General features: G+C 41.1%; 1 protein-coding gene across 1 annotated transcript in view; it reads left to right on the top strand.

Moving 5' to 3' along the window:
- The first annotated feature begins 3,159 nt into the window (after positions 1 to 3,159).
- The window catches only part of NUP93 (nucleoporin 93), a 66,211-nt gene continuing 47,162 nt past the window's right edge, over positions 3,160 to 22,208 (top strand). The window contains exons 1-2 of the mRNA XM_010222471.2: positions 3,160 to 3,399; positions 4,229 to 4,346. Of these exons, the coding sequence (XP_010220773.1) occupies positions 3,221 to 3,399; positions 4,229 to 4,346 (297 nt within the window). The 5' untranslated portion in view covers positions 3,160 to 3,220. The remainder of the gene's footprint in view (positions 3,400 to 4,228; positions 4,347 to 22,208) is intronic.

Genomic DNA, 22,208 nt, shown 5'->3' with positions numbered 1-22,208 from the left:
AAAAAGAAACAAAACAAGCCAGTTTATTCCATATTCATAGAATCACAAAATGCTGAAGGTTGGAAGGGACCTCTAGAGATCATCTAGTCCAACCCCCTGCACACGCAGGGTCACCTAGAGCACGTGGCACAGGACTGTGTCCAAGCAGGTTTGGAAGATCTGCAGAGAAGGATTTGCTGCCTTCAGTCTGTTTTCCAGAGGTATCGCAGCTATTCTACATCAGCAGATTTGTGGGGTAGACCTTATATTGAATCAACGTTGAGCCTATAGCTAAAAAGTGCAGGATTGGGAGCTGTTTTATAGGGTGCTCTTTCTTCGTGTTTTTGGTTTCAGTGCTTGCTGCAAAGACAGTGCTATGTAATGCTCCAGACTTTTTAATCTCTTCCTTAATGAAACGAGGAAGTGAACCAGATCGAATCAGATCGAGCTGAAGGCCACGTTCGTCTTCCTGCAGCCGCTGCTCCATATGCAGCCCCCTGAGGACCCAGCAGTCACAGTCATAGCTGTAGGGAAGGGTGGCCTTTCTGGTCAGTATCTGCCAGCACCATCTGCTTCTGGCAGTGATACACCTGAGTTATCACAAGTAAACATTGGAAAGATATGCTGCATTGCAGGGCATGAGATGATTGTTTCTGCCCTCCTCCATCTCACTGGATGCTAATTTCCTCAAACCCAGGCTCAACTATCTCACCTGATTAACAAGTCACTGAAAATGTGATTATTACCTCCCTCAAAAGCTCCTGGTTTTCCAAAAGCCAGTGGGGGAGGCTTGGGAAGCTCTCTGTGTCTGGAGAGGTTTGTCCTGGCACCCTGGCAGAGCAGCTGTGTGCATGGGTTGGTTTCTCTGCCTGATTGCCTGTGTTCAAATGAGTTGTCACACAGTCCTTTTCTCTTGGTTCTTACCCAGATAAGCTAAAGATGCCCTCACCACCAGTAGCTGTGCTTAGCAGTGGTGGTGAAGCATGAGGAGTATAAAGTAGTTGCATTCGGCTGCTTCAGCATGGTTGAGGGATACCAAGAAATGTTTAAATTGCACCGTATTTTTAGTTTGCAGACTTGATATGCTCTCTTGCTTTGTTCAAATAATCAGGCCATTTCTATTGATTATATTTTTGAATAAATGATAAAGGGCTCAGGTTAATGCCCAAGATCTGAGTGGTCTTATTTAATCCCAAGCGCTTCAGGGTAGGGTGAAACAGATGTATGTGAGTGAGATAGCGAAGGCCCCCGTGTCGGTAGCACTGTGCAGTGAAGCTGACTTTCTGTGATCACCTGCTCTTGCATTTGGAGAAAGCATCCTTCATAAGGGGAGTGTTTGGTTCCTTGTGGCATTAATTTCTCTGCTGTGCTCTGAATGCTCCAAAATAATTTTCGAGGATGGACACCATGCTTAGATGCCTTTGAGAAGGGAATAAATTAAACAAGTCACTGTCATTATTCATGTTAACCCTGAAAGCATGCATGAAGGGGTTTGAGTGCTCCAATTTTTCTTGGTAGTGGGGCCGTTTTAAAAAGAAGATAGAAGATAATTAATTAATTCCCGCAATGCGGTTTTGATGCTGAAGCTCTATCTGTGGGACAGTTTCATGTGTGCCTGCCACCCAAGCTGAGGTACGTATGGAAAGAATGCCCACAACCTAAAAAGGTCTTTTTAAACTAATCTGGCCTGCACTGGTAGTTTTTGTGCATGGTTGGTTTCTCTTGTTTTCACAGGGTCCACTGTGCCTTGGGAACATGGTTGAAGAAGTTAAAACAAAAGTTTTAGCTTGTCCTTCCTCTTCCAACAATGCAGCTTCATGAGTTTAGTCTCCTAATTTTTTGCTGCTAGGAGAAAGGCAATTTTTACCTACAGGATTTTATTGTTGTTTTTATTGGTTTTATGGAAAATTCAAGTAGATCTGGTCCTCTGCCATGTGAATCCCATTGTGTTAGAAGGATATCCAGCCCCATTTTAGCTGCTATTTGCAGAGCTAAATTCTGGCAAACCATAACTGTGTTCTCCACAATGGATTCCTTGAAAGCAGCTCTTCCAACCTGTGATTTGTGTCAGGTACTCTGGGATTCAGAAACCTGCAGCAGCTGTTGTGGTTAGCAGACTGAAAACTTTAAGAGCCTTTTCTTTTCCATTTGCTCATGCATAGTCACTGATACTTTTGTGAAAAAGGGAAATCTCTGAACTTGCTGTGGCTTGTGGCTTGCTTTTCTCTAACCTGAACTGACTCTTTTCCAATCCTAGAGTAGAACAGAGGTCAGTGCTTTCAAGTTTGAGTACTTTTAAGTTAAGCAGACTGTGAGACTTGGCTTTAGCAGTGCCAGGTGCTTGTAGCACTTCACTGATTTGGCAGCAAATATGATGAACTTGATGCCCAAGCACCTCAAGATGAGCTTTTGGCTCTCATTTTCCATTACCTTGGATATCATTGCAACTACATGACCCTACCTGTGTCCATTTTTGTCCCTCTCTAAAAATTACAGCATCTGTAGCAGCCTTTACCTTCTGCTGTGCAGTTTCTTTGAGTTATATATTCTTTCATTTGACACATGCAGGCAGTTCTTGCCAGCACCAGTGTGGCTTGGTGCATGCATTGGGGGTGACGTACATCTTTTTCATTGGAGTAGTATGTGTGTGTTTCTTTTAAAATTCAGAGTTAGTGACACATGGATTAACACATTTTCCTAGGTGGTTAGTTATATCTATGTGCATACTTATCTCTTTTTGCTGTTAATTTAGCCTCACATTCAAGCTATGTGTGTTTCAACCTTTATGTAAATATGTATAGCTTCCCTACCTATGTATAATATATATTAATGTATTTACACACAAGGAGTTTTAAGTCTATGAATTAACACCAAATCCTTCACGTGGATTTCTTGGCTTTCTGTTCACTCCTCTTTATATCAAGGCAATATATGAACCATCCCATGGCATCTGTATCCCATCTCGAACATGACTGTAGCTCTGCCTTGAGAACTTAGCCCTGTAAGACAAATCTTTCTGCAATCACCTGAAAGTACTGGCTTGATAAGGATGGGGGAAGGGAGTATGATCCTGTTCTAGAATAGTAGCTATTGCTAGTCTCTTTGTGAGCCTGTAGATTTATAAACAACTGCTTACATATAGTCGAGCAAGAATTTTCTCAAAATTGTGGGTTTTTTTTTTCTTTTATTTATTTTTTTCTCTCAAGGTTTCTGTGCATCTTGTGAAAAACCTGCAGCAGAAATGGACACTGAAGGCTTTGGAGAGCTTCTCCAGCAGGCAGAACAGCTTGCAGCTGAGACGGAAGGGATTTCTGAGCTCCCTCATGTAGAGCGCAACCTCCAGGAGATTCAGCAGGCTGGGGAGCGCCTGCGGTCCCGCACGCTGACCCGCACATCCCAGGAGACCGCAGATGTGAAGGCGTGAGTACTAGCAAAGCTGAGCACCTGCATTGGAAACTGAACACACAGGGGAAAAGTTCATAGAATCATAGAATGCTTAAGATTGGAAGGGACCTCTACAGATCATCTAGTCCAACCCCCCTGCACACGCAGGGTCACCTAGAGCACGTGGCACAGGACTGCGTCCAAGCGGGTTTGAAGATCTCCAGAGAAGGAGACTCCACAACCTCTCTGCGCAGCCTGTTGCAGCGCTCTGTCACCCTCACTGTTAAAATTTTTTTTCCTTAAGTTCATGTGGCCATTACCTCTAGTTCTGAAAGTTGTTTGCAGATTTGTTTTCTTTTATAGAAACCAAGCCTCCTTGCTGGGAGGAAATGCCCAGGCGAAAGAGCATGACTTCAGAGCTGTTTCCACCCCCCCACACACACACCTTTCTGTTACTTTTCTTGGATTTTATCTTTTTGGAAGTAACTGACAGGTTCATCTGGGGAGCTACGATTGCTGATCTCGAGTAATAAAGCTAAAAGGTGCAGTTCTGTGTTCTGGACACTGCAGAAGCCATTGAGGAACATGCTACATTTTTTTTTTTTTTTTTTTCTATCTAGAAGGATTTGGCAGGTGTGCAGTACTGCAGTGGAACAGCAGAAAGACCTCAGCAGGACTGAGGCTGTTAGATATCCAGCCATTCGGGTTTGCTTTTTAGGCAATTTCTGTAGCACAGCTGGAAATACTGTCTGTATGTGGCTGGCAGCTGAACTAAATACAGGCAGTGAGTTTGGGTTTCAAATTCTAAGCAGCAGCCCTGTCTGTTCAGTACTGATTTCATACCTGTACATTTTCTTTCTTATAGGTCTGTTCTTCTTGGATCCAGAGGGCTTGATATATCCCATATTTCTCAGCGACTAGAGAGTCTTAGTGCAGCCACCACATTTGAACCTCTCGAGCCTGTGAAGGACACTGATATCCAGGTAGGGACAATTTGGATGTGTGAATCGATTACACCATCTTATTAACTACTGCCTCTGTGTTGTGGTTTAAACTCTGTGCGCCATTGTAGGGAAAAAAACAATCTTGCTCTTTGCTTAGAGGTCAGTATTGCTCTGTGCTTCCCCTGGCTAGAGGAAATAGAGAGGAAAGATGTTTCATTTGATGATGGCAGGTGTTAGAGTTGATTATTAGAAACAATAGTAAGTTAGAAGATCCTCGGCAGTATTCCATTTCTTAACTCGTGCTAGTGTTATGAGAAACTAGGTACTTGCCACCTACTTTGAGCTGTCTGTCTGCTTTACAAGGTTAAATTTCACTGTGGTGCCTCTCCCATAGTTTCAAGGCCTCTTTATGTAGCATTGGAAGAACATGTGATGAATTACTTGAGCATCTTTGAGCTGTTAGAATAGGAGCATTTAAGTCAATGTGCGCAGTGCAGAATAAAGGAGGTGGGTAGAGCTTCTTTCACTCTATCACAAGTGCCATAACTTTGTCATAATAGATGGCTAAAGGAGGAGGCTCAAAATGATTTTAAGCTCTTATTTTTCACAGCCTAAATACATCCTAAACAACTTCAGAAGGGAATTCCCTTGGCTGGGAGGGAGCATTGGGAAGAGTTACCTCATTTTGCCTACTGTATGTTTCATCTGAGCAACTTCTACTGCCCCTTTTGGGTAGACAGACTCAGTCCAGTCTCATGGTGTTATGAATCTTCTGTTTTAAGTACCTTAAGACCTTCTGTCCTAAGTGCAGAACTTAAATTGACCCAACTCTGTGCCCTACGGGCTACAGCCGTTCCAAACGTGCTGGTGTGCACTCTGGCTCTTGTGACAGGGAGATGTTACCTTGCTGTGTAAGCAATGAGTCCTCAGTATCTTCTGTCCAGCTGGCCTCGGAAAGCAAGGGATGTGTGTACAGGAGAACTGGATGGCTTGCAAGAGTTCATGTATTTGTTTAGGGTGGGGTTTCTTGTTGTGACCCTGCTCCTCTTCACCTTCTGGCAATTCTAGCATTGTTTTGGTTGTCTTCTCTCACTATTTCTACATGATTTTACACACCTGTTCGGCAACAAACAAACAAAAACAACAACAACAAAAAACGCTCTGGAGATTTTCTGTTGTGTGATCCAAGGTGAGAACTTTAAAATGGGCACTATTTACTTTCTGCCTTTTCTAATTTTATTTCTTTGTTTCAAATTCTGATATCGTTGTGTCTCTATTCTTGAACATTAGCAATGTTCAACTTAGAATGGCATCAAGGAAGATATGTACTAATTTTCTCTTCAGGATTTTTTTTCTCTTTTTTAGGTTTACTATTGCTATTTGCTTAAATATCTGGTGCTTTTTCCTTGTTCTTTTTTTGTTCTTTATGGTAGTTTCTCATGCCTAGAAGTGGTGGAGTTTTTGATTCTTTGGTTTAAGTTCTGTAGACAAGGGCAAACAGCAATGTTTCTTGATAGGACTGTGTAATATGCAGTCTTTCTTGACCTATTTTTTTTTTTTTTTTTTATAACGTGACCAAAACATGAGTTTACCTGTCCTGTTTGTACCAAATCTTGAGGCCTGAATATTGTATGAGCATTTGATACTGTTAATCTTTTGCTTCTTCACATCTCTGTTTTTTTTGACTGATGTCAATATTTTAATAAGTGCATTTCATAGAAAAACCTTAAAGTAAAACAAGTTTATGGGCCAGACTTTCTAAGAATGTATGAAAATGATTTAAATGGAAATAAATAGTAGTTTTTGTCTTGATGAAGCTTTCTCAAATTTTAATGAATCAAATGCTGTTTTAAAAAAACTGTACGGAATCAAACTATTTTTGCCCTTGAGATCCGCATAAGCTTTGGAAATGTCAGTTGTATGTTGCATGTTGTATGAAATTACCATGAGTATTTCATCATTTTCAATGTAAAGAATGCTATTTATGTTTTTTCTAAATGTCAACCAATTCATTTTCTGTGTCACTTCATCTTTGTTTCAGTTGAGTTAGCAGATATGGAGACAGTTTTCTCAATGTTACCTTTTTCAACCCATGTTAAGAAACTGGCATTAAAATACTTTTTTACTGCTTTCATCTTACTTTTGAATTAAAAGAAAAAAAGTAGAAGGCATCGAGCTTAATTACAAAAGTTGCAGGATATGGGGCAACATTTTTCAAAATATTTTACCACCTGAAACTAATGATAAATACAAGAGATATTGAGCCATACTTATATTTACATTGGAGACCTGAATCCCATTGATTTCATCTCCAGGTGGTCTGTGTGGGATTCGGATTCTTACTATACTGGCATTCTTGAAAATTCCTTTAGAATTGGCCCACTTGGATGCCTCTTTTTTTAGCTGTCATTTTCAATCTGTCTTTTTAGTGCTAAAGTTAGTTGTTTCTTTGGAAGATAAGACAGTTTGGAATGCAAACATTTTGAAATACAAGCTGGATACTTTTTTCTCTATAGAAGGCAGTTTGATTAAACATTTAAAAATAGTCTAATTGAATTTTAATTTCATGCTAGTGGAGTCTGACAGAGCCTGTGGATGTGTCTAGATGTAATCTATTAAATTTCTCATTGTTTTTTAGCTTAAAAATGATTATGGTTATTGGGTGTGTGTGAGTGTGTATATATATAATGTTTATTAAACAAGTTACAATTTATTAAATAAGTTACAATTGTATATACAGTCACATTATTTATCTTGTTTAAAAGAAGTAAGTTTCAGGATTGGTATAGCATTAATTGCAGATCAGCCTGTTAAAATTACCATATCAGCCAGTGAGATTCAGCCTTTCCTTTAGGAAAACAGCTAAAAACAGCAAATGAAAAACAGGATTAAAATCAATAACTTAAATCAAAGTTCTCCATTTGCTGTTTTGAATCATGATTAACATTGGTGATTTAATCAGTGATCACTTTGACTTAAACTACTTGTGTCTGAGGCCTAATATATGTGTGCTTTGAATCATTATTATTATTATTATTATTTTTTCAGGATGTGCAGTGAGTGTTCACAGTAAATTATCTAGACTGCTCTGTAGTGGGTAGCATGACACTTAATTTTAGGTGATTTTTTTTTTCAGGCTTATGAATAAAATGCCGGAGTCCTAGATGGTTGTCCTCGTTCAGCTGCTGGTGCAAGTATTTGTGTGCTGTTTTGCAGAACATCATCCGCTGCTTTGTCTGAGGACATTTGCAGTCAAATCTCAAGCTGTGTAGCTGATGTTGGCAACAGTCTGTTGCCTGAAAATCCTTGCTTAGAGTATGGATGATTTTCATGTATAGGTTCTGATACAACATCGGCAACAAGGGGATCTTGTCCTTTTAAAGGAGTTTTTATTACGGTTTTGTTATCTGTGTGAGAGCACCTTTGTGTAGTACGATGCTGATTGTCTTCAATTCGCTCTATTAACTGAGTAATTCTGAGTTTAGGTAATGCTTTAGATGAAAAATGTACTACAAAAGCTGCCTGTGCATTTTTTTCTTACATCTTTTGTTCTAGTGATTATGTTGGAATTTGTTTTGCCATCCTGTGAATTGGTTTCATAAAGCTCCTTCTGTTTCACCGTTTATTTTGGTCAGATTCAGCCTCCCCTGCACCCTGTGCCCCGGAGGGCAGTGTGCGGGGTGGTATAAGGAAGGAGCAGTGGTTACACTGGTGAGCTGTAATTTGTGGAAGGAGAAGAGCTGTTCTGTTCTCCATCAGCCAGCACTGTCCAACACTACCATTACTCTTTTTAATCAGCAAAACCTTTTCCCCAAATAACTAATGGGACTTGTTTCACAAGTTGTTGGCAGTCTTGTAGACTCAGATTCCTTTCCCAGTCCTGCTTTACTTTGTCCTTCATTGCTTCCCAACGTCTATATTTAGAAGTCTCTATGTTTTGCAGTGCATTTGTTTAGGCTTAAATCATGTCTGAACCTTGTTTGTGTAACTTGTAGTAGCAATTTTGTCATTCCTGCAGGTGTGGTGTTCCTCAAGCTTCAGCCTCTCTGATTAGTATTATCAGCTCATAAATGTTTTATACTTTACAGTGTTATTTTATTAAGAAGATGAAAGCTTTTTCAGGCAAGCATCTGATGCACCTTCTTCCTGCTTTGCAGAGCTGCAGCAGGATGCTGCGTTGGTGCAGCCACGCTGCAGGAGAGGGTGGTGTCTCCAGAGGGGCTTGCATGGAAGGTGCAAATCTGGTGCTTAGGCTTCGCTGACTGTTATGCTTTTGTGAGGGTCACAAATACGGTTAAATGTTCATTGTATAAATTTTAGGTTCTCCTGAATTTTAAAAGCTGTCGAAGCTCATAGAGCATGAAAATACTCCTTGGACTTCCTGCCACGTGTCCCCACGTCACTCTTTTGCATTCATGACTACTTCCAGAAACGAAGAAATCACCTGTGATTTCCCTGACAGTTTGCTTGAACTGCTTCAGCTCTGTTGTCTAAATTATTTACTTACTGTCTCCATCGCTTATGTTGCAGTCTCTTCTAGCAGCCTGTGTGTGGGCAGCATTTGAGAGATTAGATCCTGGCAAATCTCTCTCCAAGGGCACTGAGCACTGCAGAGGGAGAGTGCGGAGAAATATCCTGTATCTTGAAGACGGGATAAAACACAGCAAGAAAAGTCAAAGCAGGGGTCATCCTAGGGCATGAGGTCCCAGGACACTCAGGCAAGACAGGCAAGCAATGTAAGAGAATCCAGGAAATTACCTTAGTAGAAGCCTTACCTTGCCTTAACGAGCAATAAGGACTTTCTGTACAGAGCTGCATACTGCTGACTAAAAAGTGCACCAGATTGCAGCTCAATTAATTACCTGAATTATTTATCAGTCGTAGATTGCTTGTACATGAAAGGAGTGAGTCCAGGAGACATCTCCCACTAGAGCAGTAGGCCGGGAAGACTATGAAAAAGATTGTAGGCTTGCCACTAAATTATAGGAATTTGTATTTTCCCCTCTCTCATGTGGGGGGAAAGTACAAATTCATGACAATTTCTCTCAATTCATGACAATTTCAGCATAAAGAATGAGGTTTTTTTTAAATTGTCAGCCAAATTTTGGCAAAGCCTGTTCAGTTGAACATGGTATGCTGTATTTAGCACTTAAATGCATGTTTTTCATTTTTCCTTTCTACCTGGCTTTTAATAATGTTGATTGCAAAGGTTGCTCTGTGCAAAGTTGGGCGAGTTGTGTGTAAAGATATACCAAGGTTGTGTTGAGAAACTGCATTTTTTCAGTACTCCAAAGAGGCAAACTGGTGTGCTCTTATAAAGAACACTCACTGCAGCAGCCCTCTCTCGGGTCCCAGTCATGGTAGTGAAAGGAGAGGCTGTTACAAATATTGGAGAAGGCTGCACAGTTGTGATGTGTAAACTGGGACTACATCTTGCGTTGGTGCCTTTTTTGATGTGCAGGTTTCATGGAGAGGTTCCCTGCTGCTGTAGGGAACGTGGTTGCAGGAGCTGCTAGGAGTGAAGTGCAGGATCACGGATCAACTTAATGTATACGTGCAAAGAGGTTTTGATTCTAGTATGCATCGAGCTCTCTTTTTGTTTTAACTCATAGTGCTGGTTTGATACTAGATCTAGCCCTCGTCTGCTTGTTTTAAAATGTCCCAAGATCAAAGTCAAAGTGATCATTTCAAGGCATGGGAGTGTTCAAACTGTTAAGCCCTGCTCCAACTCCCAGGAGATCTTTGAAAAGACTCCTGGAAATCGATGCGCGCTCTCCTTGCCTGCGTTTTTATCTGCCTGCATAATCTGAGGTGGAGTCTGCTTGCCCTATGCCAAATGAGAATTTTATTTCCCTTCAGCAGAATTAAATTTCTTCACTTCTCTGGCAATTTCATCCTGTGCTACTGGTCTAGGCGAGGCTGAAATTTAAGGTTATACAGTGGGGTTTATTTTGTTCTCCATTTCTGGGCATGCATGTTCCGAGTATTGACTGAAGAGCTTTTTAAAGGTCCAAATAGGGGAAATAAGGGGTTTAGCTAAATGAGGGCAGGAGGTTAGACTTAAATTTGTTTAAGTGACAGTTGAGTCAGATTGAAATTAAATATCTGGGATATTTTCAGGTTTTTCAGAATACCTTAGGCAGGCTCTGTATCAAAGGCAGCTTCAGCTTTTACTTCAGTCTTACAGTTTTTAGGCACAATTTCTTCCTCCAATTTCTATCCCAGTTCTGTGTCTTTGGGGTGTGTGTTTGTGTGTGACTACATAAAAAAGCTTCTCCTGACTCTAGGTACCAAAAAGATATATTACATAACCAGTGGGAGCCTTTTTTAAAAATATATATTTTTATATCTATATATTATTTGTCATATGCTTAGTGGTATGTACTGGAATAATAGCAAAGCTTGTGGTAATGTACTAGAGTGCAACTAAAATCAGAGTTTATAAATGGAAATGCTGACACAACCTTAAAGGGGCAACCTTGAGTGCTGTTCACATCCATTGTTTGCATTAGCGTAGCCTGAAAATACATTTTTCCTTTTGCAGATTTTGTCCTTTCCCATTTGCCAAACATTGATTTCTCCCACTCCAAGTCCTTCAATTCTAATGGAGCTTGAAATTAAGGTGGCTTTATTTTTCTGTTGCTTCCTTGTTCCCCCTAATCGATGATGCCAGCACAGCTGTGGGGACCTTTTAACCGTTGCAGAGCCAGCGCAGTGAACACAAACAGGCAATCTTCTATATTTTTGCTTTAGGGTTGGCTTGTCAGCTATTTCATTGCATTGCTGCAGTCTAATGAAAATTTACTTAAAATCGTAGTTGGGGAATTTTACAAAAGCTGTAGAAATCTTGTGCTCTAAGATTATTTCTTACTCTGAAGATTCTGAGAAGTGGTTTTATTTTCTTCTCTCTTCCGTTAGAATCACAGACTCAAATTGAATCCTGCTGGAGTCTTTGCTTAGGAAGTCTCTTGGCTTTATTCAGGACTTGACCCCTAACGTATATGCTTATGCGTGTATATCAGGAAGAATATAGATATCCTGGCAACTAAATGCCAGAGGTAGCTTTAACACAAATTAAAAAGTGGAGATGTGGAAGGAGTCTGTTCTTTCAGCATGCAGTGAATGCAGTGCTGGGTTAAGGAATCTGGGCCTTAAAAATATCAATCGCCTAAAAGAAGGTGGAAATATGAGCCTCTCAACAGCTGAGGCAATATCGTTCTAGAAAAGGGGGAAAGAAAGTCTAATATTGGGAATGTGTTGGCCTGGGGTTTTTTGCTTGGTCACTTGCAACCTCACCCGCTTAAATTTTATATGTAAGCAGTGATTTCCTCTGACTGTCATCACTGATTTAATTGTTTGAATTAGTAGTCCAGTTTGAAATTACCCTGGCCTTTTTACCTTGAATAAAGACCATAGCCTCTTCAACGTGAAATCTTCTATAACGTTTCATCAGTTGTTCACATATCACACATTTACAGGCAATTGTAATCCAATTACTTTTGATTACTTTTGTTTGCATGCAGGCTAATTTGAGTGATTGCTAGTGTTTTCCTGGTTCGGGATTGTGGGCCCCTAAATGTCAGGGGTTAGAAGCGGGGAGGAGAGGGATGTAGTCTGCTTCCCCTTCTCCTTGATCAGGAGAGCACAAGAGTGCGGAAACAGTATCTCAAAACATTTTGCTAATGCAAGGTCATGAGATGGAAAAATCAAGAACCGTTGTTCTAGTGGATATGTTTATTGATCTGTCTGAATTCTGCACTGTCCTGGCACATTTTGTATTGCTTGTCTGGCTGATCCAGATCTGTTCTCGCATCTCAAGTAGGTATCACTGTAAGCTGCTTAAACAACTTGGAAACATCTGAAGACTAAGAGCAGATTTTGAGCCATAACACTTGGCTTTACCATCACCGTGTGTGTGGTTTTTTTTTTTTTTTTTTTTTTTTTCTCTCCTTATGCTGAATTTGTTGCACAGCTTGTGCTACCCTAGGAATGTTGCTCCTGTGTCATGCTTCCACAGAGGGGCAAAGATCCCTTTTGGTACAAAAAGCAGTTTGGGGATCACATCTTCTACCTTTGAAATGCAACCTCTCTCGTGGCAAGGTGAGAACCTTTCTACTCCCCACTAGCACTACGGGACCTCTAAAATGCCACCTGTAGCTGGAACTCTGGAGCAAACCTGGGCCAAGGAAGTGTGTTTATTGAAGCGGTTCCCTGAGACCCTCCATAGAGAAAAATTAATGTTGCAAAAAGCATGGTGGAATCAGTCGTGATTTTCAGGATCCCTGTTGTATCTTATCAGGAGGGTAATACAGTACCTCTTACGTCCTGTCATCTTAGTCATTTAGAGTTCACGAAGGTCTTGTATTGACTGTGGCCTTGGACAGCCTATGCTTGGTGTGTGCAAATGAACTCTTGAAAGGAGTGTTCACACGGTGCTGCAGAAATTCAGTGGAGCTGTCTAATCTCTGTGATTATGCCGTATTATGAATACTGGTGAGAAGAAACAATGCTGAGAGACAAATTCTTGCAACCTGGCGATTTGCTTCCTCTGTGTATCATGTGGTAGAGCAATTACTTGGGCTGAAGAGATGGCTTTATTTATTTGAGACTCAAATGTAGCTTTTGCAGAGCACCACTCCATTTTGCTTTGTAAAATATTGATATTCCCATCAATCCTCAAACCATTACAGAGAAAGCTTTACGGGAGAGCATTCGGGCATTTCCAGCACCTTGATCACGGTTCTGAAATATCAGATCTGCAGGGCTGTGCTGGAATTTGACAGTGGGGCTGATTATAAACGGAAGGGAATCAAATTCATCTTCATTGCACTAAAAAGAAAAAATGAAGATAAATTAACATATGAGTAAATTAGGCTTCCAAAATATTAACATATCGGAGGGTGTTCTGAGCAGTCCTCTCCTGAATGCTCCCTCATGTGGCATCCCTGTACTTCTGCAAAATGAAAACACAGACTTTGGACTTGTTCATAGCCCTGCATAGCAGGTTTTCTGTCCTGGGTTGTCTCAAAGGCAGCTGAAGCTTTTAGTTCCCATATTGCATTTAGGACAGCTGAAATGTATAATAGGTTAATGGATTTAAGCTGTAGTTTCAGAGGTTTTGAATTGAAAACTGATCATTTACCTAAGTCAGGTACAGCTCCTCTGTCCTTCTGGAAAGGACACTGGAAGAAAGTTTCCAAACATCTATGGAAAGGAAAGGAGTCTTGGCTAACTGCAAATTTTCTGAAGTGCAACACGGTGTTGAAATGATCTGTAAGAAAAATGGGGAGTTTGGTCACCCTTCTCTTGAACTGAGTTGCTTTTTAGACAGTATCTTTGTTTCTAGAGCGTTGTCTTAAGCTTCTTTCTCAGCTAATGCCTCATAGTGTTACAAGCCGTACAAAACAAATAGATTTTTCATGGGAAAAGCCTGTAATGTAGCAGGCCAGACAAGCTCACTGGACTCCTGTGGTCGTAACCACTTTTAAAATTTTGGACGCTTTCTTTCCAGCAAAGCTGTTCATCAGATTTATTAGGAAAAATACTGAAGAGTGGCTGCTGTGGTATCCCCCTGCATTAGCCTCCCTGGTTTGCTCAGCCTCTCAGGAGCGCTGCCCCGCTGGTGTGATTCAGCAGTCTGGGAAGGGCTGCAGGAATGTTGTCTCCACTGCGGACCAATTCATCAGTCTGAATCCACATCCAGAATCTTAATCCTAGGCATTACCAACCCTTGATTTAGAAAGGTCTTTAACTCAAAAGAGTGTTTGCCCCTGCCTGGCTTTCAACCTGGTGGGGCATTTGAGCTTTCCCCCTGCAGAACAGCAGCCTGGAAATACAGCAGCTTGCATTTGAGATGTTTGGGTTGTGTGGGTGGATGTTTTCTAACTTTTCTTTTTGAAGTCCAAATGAATTCTTGCACTTGCCAAGATCTGCTTCTGAGGGAAAGTTGCAGCTTTTGGAGGAGGAAGTAAGGACACATGCATTCGGTTCACTTATCCAGATTTTTGGCACCAGTTCTGTTCTCACTCCCTCCTATCTATTTTTTTTCTGCCTTTTATTTCTTCTTCCATTACTTTTTTTTCTACTCCGTCTGTAGTTATTTCTTTTGATTTCCTTCACTGGATTAATTTCTTTTTGTCCATTCTTTACTAAATTTCTTGACAAATTTTGGTTGCAAGAGAATTATTTGCTTATATTGAGCTAAGTCATTTAACTCTGGCTTATACAAAGGTAGGTGTTGTGAAAAGTCACTCGTGTTGTTCTTCCACATACATGCAAATGGCATACAGAAATATGGAGAGGCAAACCGGAAATTATCTATGCAGTTTTTATTTTGTATCTGGGGGAGCATGCATGTTTTGCCTGAACTGAAAAGGATCCGCTTATGCGGCGTTTTGAACTAGAGCTAACACTTTTTTAACTTAATTAGAACAATATGTTTAATTGTTGCTCTGCAAAAATGGCCCAGGAAGCTTGTGGGGCTTAAGATTTTAAAATTCCTTTATGGAGAATAAAGTAGTGTGTTGTCAGTTCTTGTGGCTTCAGTGCAAGCCTGTAGTGTCCTGTTAAAGCAGTGACTTGTGGAAGCAAGGCCACAAGTCGCAATGGTGTGAGGTGTTTGGTTCTCCTTGCAGGATGGAGGCGGGAAGGGGAGAGGAGAGGTTTTCTGACCCAGGCTGCTTTGAAGGAGCAAGGAGGAAGCTTGATAGTATGAGCCGAGTGCCATGTAAAGGCTTGAATGAGGACACTGAAGTATGCTAAACAAATGTGTTTTGTTTCAGTTTTGTCGATAGCTCTGTTGGAGACTTGTGAATGGTTCAGCTGGCTATGCCAGACCTGGAGCGGAGACTTTGCTCTGGGGCTGCAGCTATCCCATTGCCTCGGTTATGGTGACCAGCGCTGAATAATTCCTGGGGGAAAAGGCTGACGGAGATGTTTGTGGGAATATCAGCTTGCTCTGTTGGCTTCATCCAGTTCTCTAGTAGTTAGAGGTTGGTTAAAGCCCTGAAGCGTGAGGGGTAATGTTCATTCCGCAATTTCGTTGTTAAATGCAGCTCTAGATATTGTCAATATCCATATAGATATTGAGTTGTTTTTTTAATCCCATTATGTTTTTGGCCTTGCCATCTTCCTGTGGTAGCAAGTCCTGCAATTCAACAGATTGTGTTAAAATGTATTTCCTTTTATTGGTTTGCAGCTTGGCACCATCTGAGTTTAAACAGACATCCTCTCCTTGTTCAGAGCGGTATGAACGTAGTGTCTGCGTTTGCTCTTTCTAGATAATATATTTTGGACTTTTAATGCATCTGCTCTCATTTAGTTCCTTTCTAATGTTATCCATGCCCAAACTGATCCAACCTTATGTCATATATAAGGGAGCATCCACACTTTTGCTAATTCCTTAAAGCTGTATAGGTTCTGCAGCTCTCCCTTTAGGATTGACTGTCTGATGTCTTGATAAGACTGCATCCCTGTTTGCTTTCACTGATGATAAAGGTTAGTGTAGCCAAGCTTGATAGGAAAGGCAGAAGCAGCAAACTGTGAAGGATTTGATTTGAATTGTACATATGTGGGAGTGTACAGGTGGGAATATCAAATGGTATCATGACAAATCCTTGTCTCTAAATGTGTTTGCAAACCAGCAGGATTCTTCAGGCCACATTCTGATATATGGGAAAAGAATCAAAAGAGAAATTTCCTGAAGAGAAGTGTATGTGAGGGGGCGGGGCGTGGAGGAAGTAAAATTTGCAGAGATGAGTGGGAATCTACATCTTATCTCCAGATCCTTTTGACAGTAATTGATTTTTGCCTGCTATGGTTACCACATAGTAACTATGATGAAACATTCATGATTTCTTTCCTCTTCTGCCTCAAGGCTTGTAATAGACAACGGCATGTTTGAATCCTTTTACTGTCTGGAAAAAACTAAAGGCTCTAATGAATCTGAAATCCCTAATTCAGCATCGAGAAGACACAGCATTTCCTTAACTGAAAACAAGCATCACCATCCTGAGGTACTTGTGGAAGTTGGTTGCAAAGACCATCTCCCAGGAACCACGCACCTGGACTTCATGGTCTTGCTTTTCATAGAGCTAACCCTTGTTATATTTCTCTTAAGCGTCCCTGTGCAGCTTGATTTTATCCAAAATTTATCCAAAGCTAAAGGTGGCATATGCAGAAAAATGGCAGAACATTTTTAATGGTAAAAACATTTGGTTGTCACCAGATAACTGTGAATCAATATTGCTCCGCTCGTATTTGTGTTTTACTGTTCGACTTGAGGTTAATGTTCAGCCTCATATTTGCTGGGAGGAGGAAGGGTGTGATGGCACTGTATATAATTAGTAAGTGCACTATGCTAAATGTTTTGTTGTTTCTCTATGGTTTTTGTACGCTTTGAAGATGCCGCTTTCTCTGTCTTTTCTAATGCTGTCTTTTTTTCACCCCTTTTTCTGGGGAATAATATTGTCTTCTCAGTGGCTTTAGTTTTTATTTCATTTATTTAATTTCTTAAGCTTTGGAGGAATCTGTCCAGCGTGCGAGGATTTTTATGCTGTGTCATTTGAAAGCTCTCAGAGAAGACTAGGAACGTCTAGGTCTGCTCTTGCCCATTTATTTATGCAGATCCAGCAAGTCAGTGGGCTTGTGCTAGGCGAGAAAAGAATCAGGGACTTGCTTTCAAGGTTGGATAGCTCTTGCTTCCAGGTAGAGGCTTGAGATGTGGGAATGGCGGAGGTGCAGGTCCATCCATCCCCACAAATGACAGAAACCACATTAGCAGGAGAAACCTGAATATTATTTTTCAGTCAGAAGTTATCCCTGCCATAAATACCTGAAGCTAACGTTTGTGGCGAAAACAGTGTCCTTTTGCAGCAGAAGAGCAGAACTCTTTCCAGCAATAAAACCATCTTTATTCCGTATGAAAGGGCAGGATTTAGTTCTTTATCTCAATAGATCAGTCTTCCCTTTAATACAGATTTGCTCTATTTGTCCCACAGGATTTTTTTTTTCCTCACTCTTCTGCATTGCCTCTCAAGAAGAGTCCATAACACTTTCTATTCCTGAGTCACAGTATCAATTTCCCAGCCAATATATTATGCATTAGCTATATATCCTGGCAGCAGAAAGAAACCACATGTTCTAAGGGGAAGGTGGGAAGCAGAATTCAAAGGCTGATGTTCTGATGTTGTTGTAGAGGCACAGGTCAACAGAAAATGTTGCTCATTAAATTGTCTGTTTGGGTCTGTGGGTCTAGAGAAGGTTCATTTTGCCACCCCGAAGGAGTTTCTCAATTTGTTCATTTTATCCAGACCTCTGAGGTAGATGCTTTTGTGTTCAGCACCCCTTACCATTGCCTGTCCAGAGGAAACGGTACTGTTGCTGCTGCGATAAGCCAGTCCAGTGTTTTGGCTCATTTCATTCTAGGTGGTAATCGCCACCTCCTGACAGGGAGGTTGCCATAAGCAGCTTTTCCTCTTTCTCTAAAGCCCGTGTCCTTTACATTCGTATGCCATGTGGAAGATGCTCTTTGTCTGGTCTTGGGACATGTGTATCTCCGCTTGTAGGAGAGAGTCCTTAAGTGGTTCCTCGAAGCAGAATTTTTCTCTGATGCTTTATATGAACCTTTGCTCTGAACCTTTGACGTTAGCGCCAAATGCTGAAGCAGAAGAGCAGGCACCATTTATAATAAATGGGCTATTTTCTATTGTGATTAACTGACTTTAACCAAGCTAAACAGACAGAAGATCATTTGTGTAATGTGTCTGTAATATCAACCAGTTAAAATCTAGTTGTACGTGGCACTGAGGAGCGTGGCTCGGTGAGTAGATCTGCCTTCCTAGCAGCAAGGCCTCTTTTCTGGATATCAAAGGCAATTACTTGCTTGATTTCATCCTTTTCTGACTGAGCAAAGTTTCAAAATGATAAATTGAAAACTATCATGACCGGTATCCTGTACCTATTTCCCTTGCATAAAATGCGTGCAGTAGACATTGAATTGGTCACGAGTGACTAAAGAAAAGGGCTTTTTGTTTCTTCCACTATTTCTTCTTCAGGAAGTGTTACTGCTTATTTTTGAAAGCTGCAAATGTAGCTATTGCATTTCTTTGAGGAGCTGAGAAGCTTTATTAAAGGTGCATTCTTGAAGCCTTTTGCTCTTGAGCAGGAGAGGTAGGACCTCAGAATTGCACTCTGATTTATTGATCTACTTAACTTCATTTTGTCTTAAAACAACTATTTGCCACAACTGCAGCACCAGATCTTTGGCCTTGCTTTGTAGCATCAACTAATTAGCTTAAAAGAGCTTGCAGTTTTCAGAACAAGTCAGGTGTGACACTGTGTTGCCAACAATAGTGGCAATCTCTTCCTCAATTGAGAGACTGCCATGTGTCAGACTTTCTTTTTATTTTACTAACTTGGGTCTTATTGATCATTGCTTCTGTAGTCCAGCAAAACACCATTATTTTTTTGGAAGATTGATTTGGGTGATATTGGAGGCGTCTGCTGAACATCATCTACTGTTACTGATAGGACAAGCAAAACCATAGGTGTCCGGTGCTGTATCAAGTTTCTGGGGCCAGTAGTTAAATGTGATTTACCTTATCACGTCGGTTTGGTTTTCTTGCCAAGAGCACTTCACCTATATTGGTACAATGGCAGTGTCTAGCCTAGGATGTAGAAATGCAGGAAGACGAAGGCTGGAATAGGAGCAGGTTCTGCAAGTCAGTATTGAAGGCAATTGTGTGGACTGGAATATCCAGCTGAGCTGCAATTCAATAGATTGAATTGTTAGAGTATGGAGACAGGTAGGTATTGGCAGTGGAAGAGCTCAGGCTGAGCTTCTGCCTCTGCTTAGAGCAACTTGCCTCTCATTAAATGTTGCAAAGTTTAAAGGAGGGGAGCAGAGAGGCACAGGTAACCACTAAAACAAGGAAAATGTGCTGAAATCATCTAGTAATGGATTAAATTTTTGTTATCTCTGTATCAAGCTGAAATAATTGGGGTTCAATTGCATGAGGACAATCAATAATCAAAATATATTGCTATGTTTTGTCTCCTTGAGAGCTATATTTAGATTGAGCCAAGTATTATGGGCTCTCCATGCTTTGGAAAGGACTAATGAGACACAGAGTGTTTTATAGCACATAGTGCGTTGTGCGAACAGCTGAAATGGAGCCCGAGCACTTTCCTTCTGAAACCTTAGATTGTAAATTAGTCACGGAAAGGAAAGGTCCTGGAGGTATACTTCGTTGTTGTTGTGAGAGGGTTACAGCAAGGCCACAATGCAGAGCCAAGGATACAGAGTTTCAGCACTGGAGACGAATCTGTTTGTAGGTGCTGACTGCAAGCAGCATCTTCAAAGCACATGGGCACAGGGCTGTTTGGTGTGCCAGGAACAGGCAGGAGGCGTTAGACTCTTTGGACTCTTCCACAGGCTCTACAGGGTACGAGAAAGAAGGGAATATCAGTTACCAACTTTGTAAGCAAGCAGCTGAAATATGTTCCAGGAGTATTTTGGAGCGGAAATGCCTGCTTAAATATTTATGCAGTGTTTTATTGCACTGATTCAAATATTGAATAGTGCCTGACCCTTGAATAGTTGGTTCCTTGCCTGCCTGGCACCCCGTGATGGGTATATTTGCTTAGAAACCAGCCTTCTGTGGCAGCTGTTTTTCAGCATGGGAGATCAGGAAGTCTGGATTTTGATCCAGTTTTTGTTAGGAACAAAAGACTTGGCCATTCTTTGGTTGACTTTGAGTTTGAGCAACGTCTTCCTGTGCATCAGCTGATCCACTGAGGCTCTATTTATTGCAGGTTCTCTCAGGGTGGCAAGAGTCTGTCGCAGAAGACCATCTTGATGTTGTCTTTTTACTATTTCCTCGTCCCTGTTTATTGTTAACAATTCTGATTGATCTTCAACACCATTTCCCTGGCACCCGCCTCCTTCCCTCGGAGCAGATCTTGGTGCCCTTGGATCGCACTGGCAGGCGGGAGCGGGAGCTGCTTCCCACCCCAGAGCAGCCCCGAGCTGAAATTGTGGCTGGGCAGAAACCCTTCACTTAGACTGGCAGCTGCTTGGAGTTGGAGGCTAGAGCTCGAGTCCATACAGCTGCTTTCCAGCAGCCAAAATAATTGCTTTGTGCAGCAACATTTTGTAGCATGATGGCCCTCACTAGAGATGGATTTTTGGATGTATCTGACTGTAGAGACAGTGTGAGGTAAAGCAGGAAAGCCTGATGATGCATTGGCTTGTGGATGCTGAGCGTGGATCCTGTACCCCTGAACTGGTTTGGGGGGAGGTGCTATTGCTGTTCTCCGGCTGCTGGGCTTGCTGTGTTGGGTCACTTTGCAGAAGCCAAGAGCAGGGGCCCAGACTTCAAAGCATCAGCAGAAAATCTTTCCAAATGTCTTGCCTTGCTGCATTCTTGGTTATAGCTGAAACTCCAGGGACATGGGATAGTTTAAGCAAATAAACTTACGGGATGTGGGGAATAATTTCTGAAACGATCGTTCTTGATTTCCCTCTGTGTATTTGCAGACCCAGGGAAGAGAACAGAGTACTTGGTCTGCTCTTTTACCCAGGCTATTAGCTGGCTTAACTGTTCTGTGAGGAAGTCCCATTTCAGCCCTGAACTTACTAGGCTGTGGAGATAAAAATAATCAAATTGATTATTTATGTCATGCTTTTTTTTCATTCAGGTTTCACAGCGTTGGATCAACAGCTGCCACCCTTTCTTCTGGAAAAAACAGGCATACCCTGGCTGTTTCTCTGGACACAGGCAGCTGCTCTAAGCTTCCATGAGCTGTGGGTTTTTTTCCACTGTGCAGAAATATAGCAATGGCTTGGCACTGTGGCTGTGCATCCAAACAGGAGGCCAGAGTTAACTAGATTTAAAGCATTTGTTCTGTTGCAAAGCAACATTTGCACTTTCCAGAGGACAACCAAGTCTTTTGTTTGAAGAGCTTGGTCAGCTTCATTTGATCAAACTGATAGAATATGTGGAGGGGGGACATGCAGGAATGAAGCTGTGCAGGCAGTTAAAATAGGTGAATTGGATTAAAGCCGCACAGTTAGTATGTTTTGATGTGTTGTTTTTTTTCTCTTTTGAGATGTTTTTTGGGGATACAGTTAGAACTAGGCTCCTAATCTGCAGTTGCTTGAGGCTTGGTGGTTTGAGGTTTCTTTGTTTGCTGCTCTTGTCTATTGTTCTGGCTGATTAATTTTGTGTCTGAATTTCTGTCCTTTATACTCCTCTGTGTTTTCTGTCTTATTGGTACACAAATAAAAATGCAATCCAGAGTAACATTTGGGTTTGGAATTTAAAATGTTTATGAAAATAACTTGTACATCAGTTAATGTTTCAAGACTTACTTACAACCAAGCTTGAAAAGGATGAAGCCAGAAGCAGTTATAAAGAGTGTATTGTATTCTTACTGTAACACTGCAGTATTGATTGTTGGCTTATTGGTAGCCTTAATGCACCATCATTTCCTTAGTTAGTATTTGAATGTACATTGAAAATTCGCTTGGTGCCAGGATGTTGAAATCCTGCTATTTATAATATAATTTGACTATCTGAAAGTGCTAATGTGTTTTGGATTTTAAAAAGTCTCGAGTTTCCTTGTTTTTGGTGTTTAATCTTTACATACTAAAGTGAATTTCTGAAGTAAGGGACAGTGAAGATTTTAAAGTTTGTGCTGCTAAAATGTTTTGTCTTGCATCTTTAAGATGCCTGGCACTTGCAGAGCTGTTGTTGGATATTTGGAATTGCTGCCTCTTTATTTTAGTAGTTTAAAATTACTCTCTCTTTATTCTATTTAAAAAAAAAAAAAAGTTGTTTGTGTTGGTTCATGAGTGTGCTGCAAGTGAGCAGCATTGCCTACAAAAGCACACGTGGTATC

This window comes from Tinamus guttatus, unplaced genomic scaffold (genome assembly GCF_059628265.1).
Source record: "Tinamus guttatus ecotype Peru unplaced genomic scaffold, ASM5962826v1 Tinamus_guttatus_pri_ptg000074l, whole genome shotgun sequence".
NCBI lineage: Eukaryota > Metazoa > Chordata > Aves > Tinamiformes > Tinamidae > Tinamus > Tinamus guttatus.
This window is presented reverse-complemented; position numbering and strand designations above follow the sequence as displayed.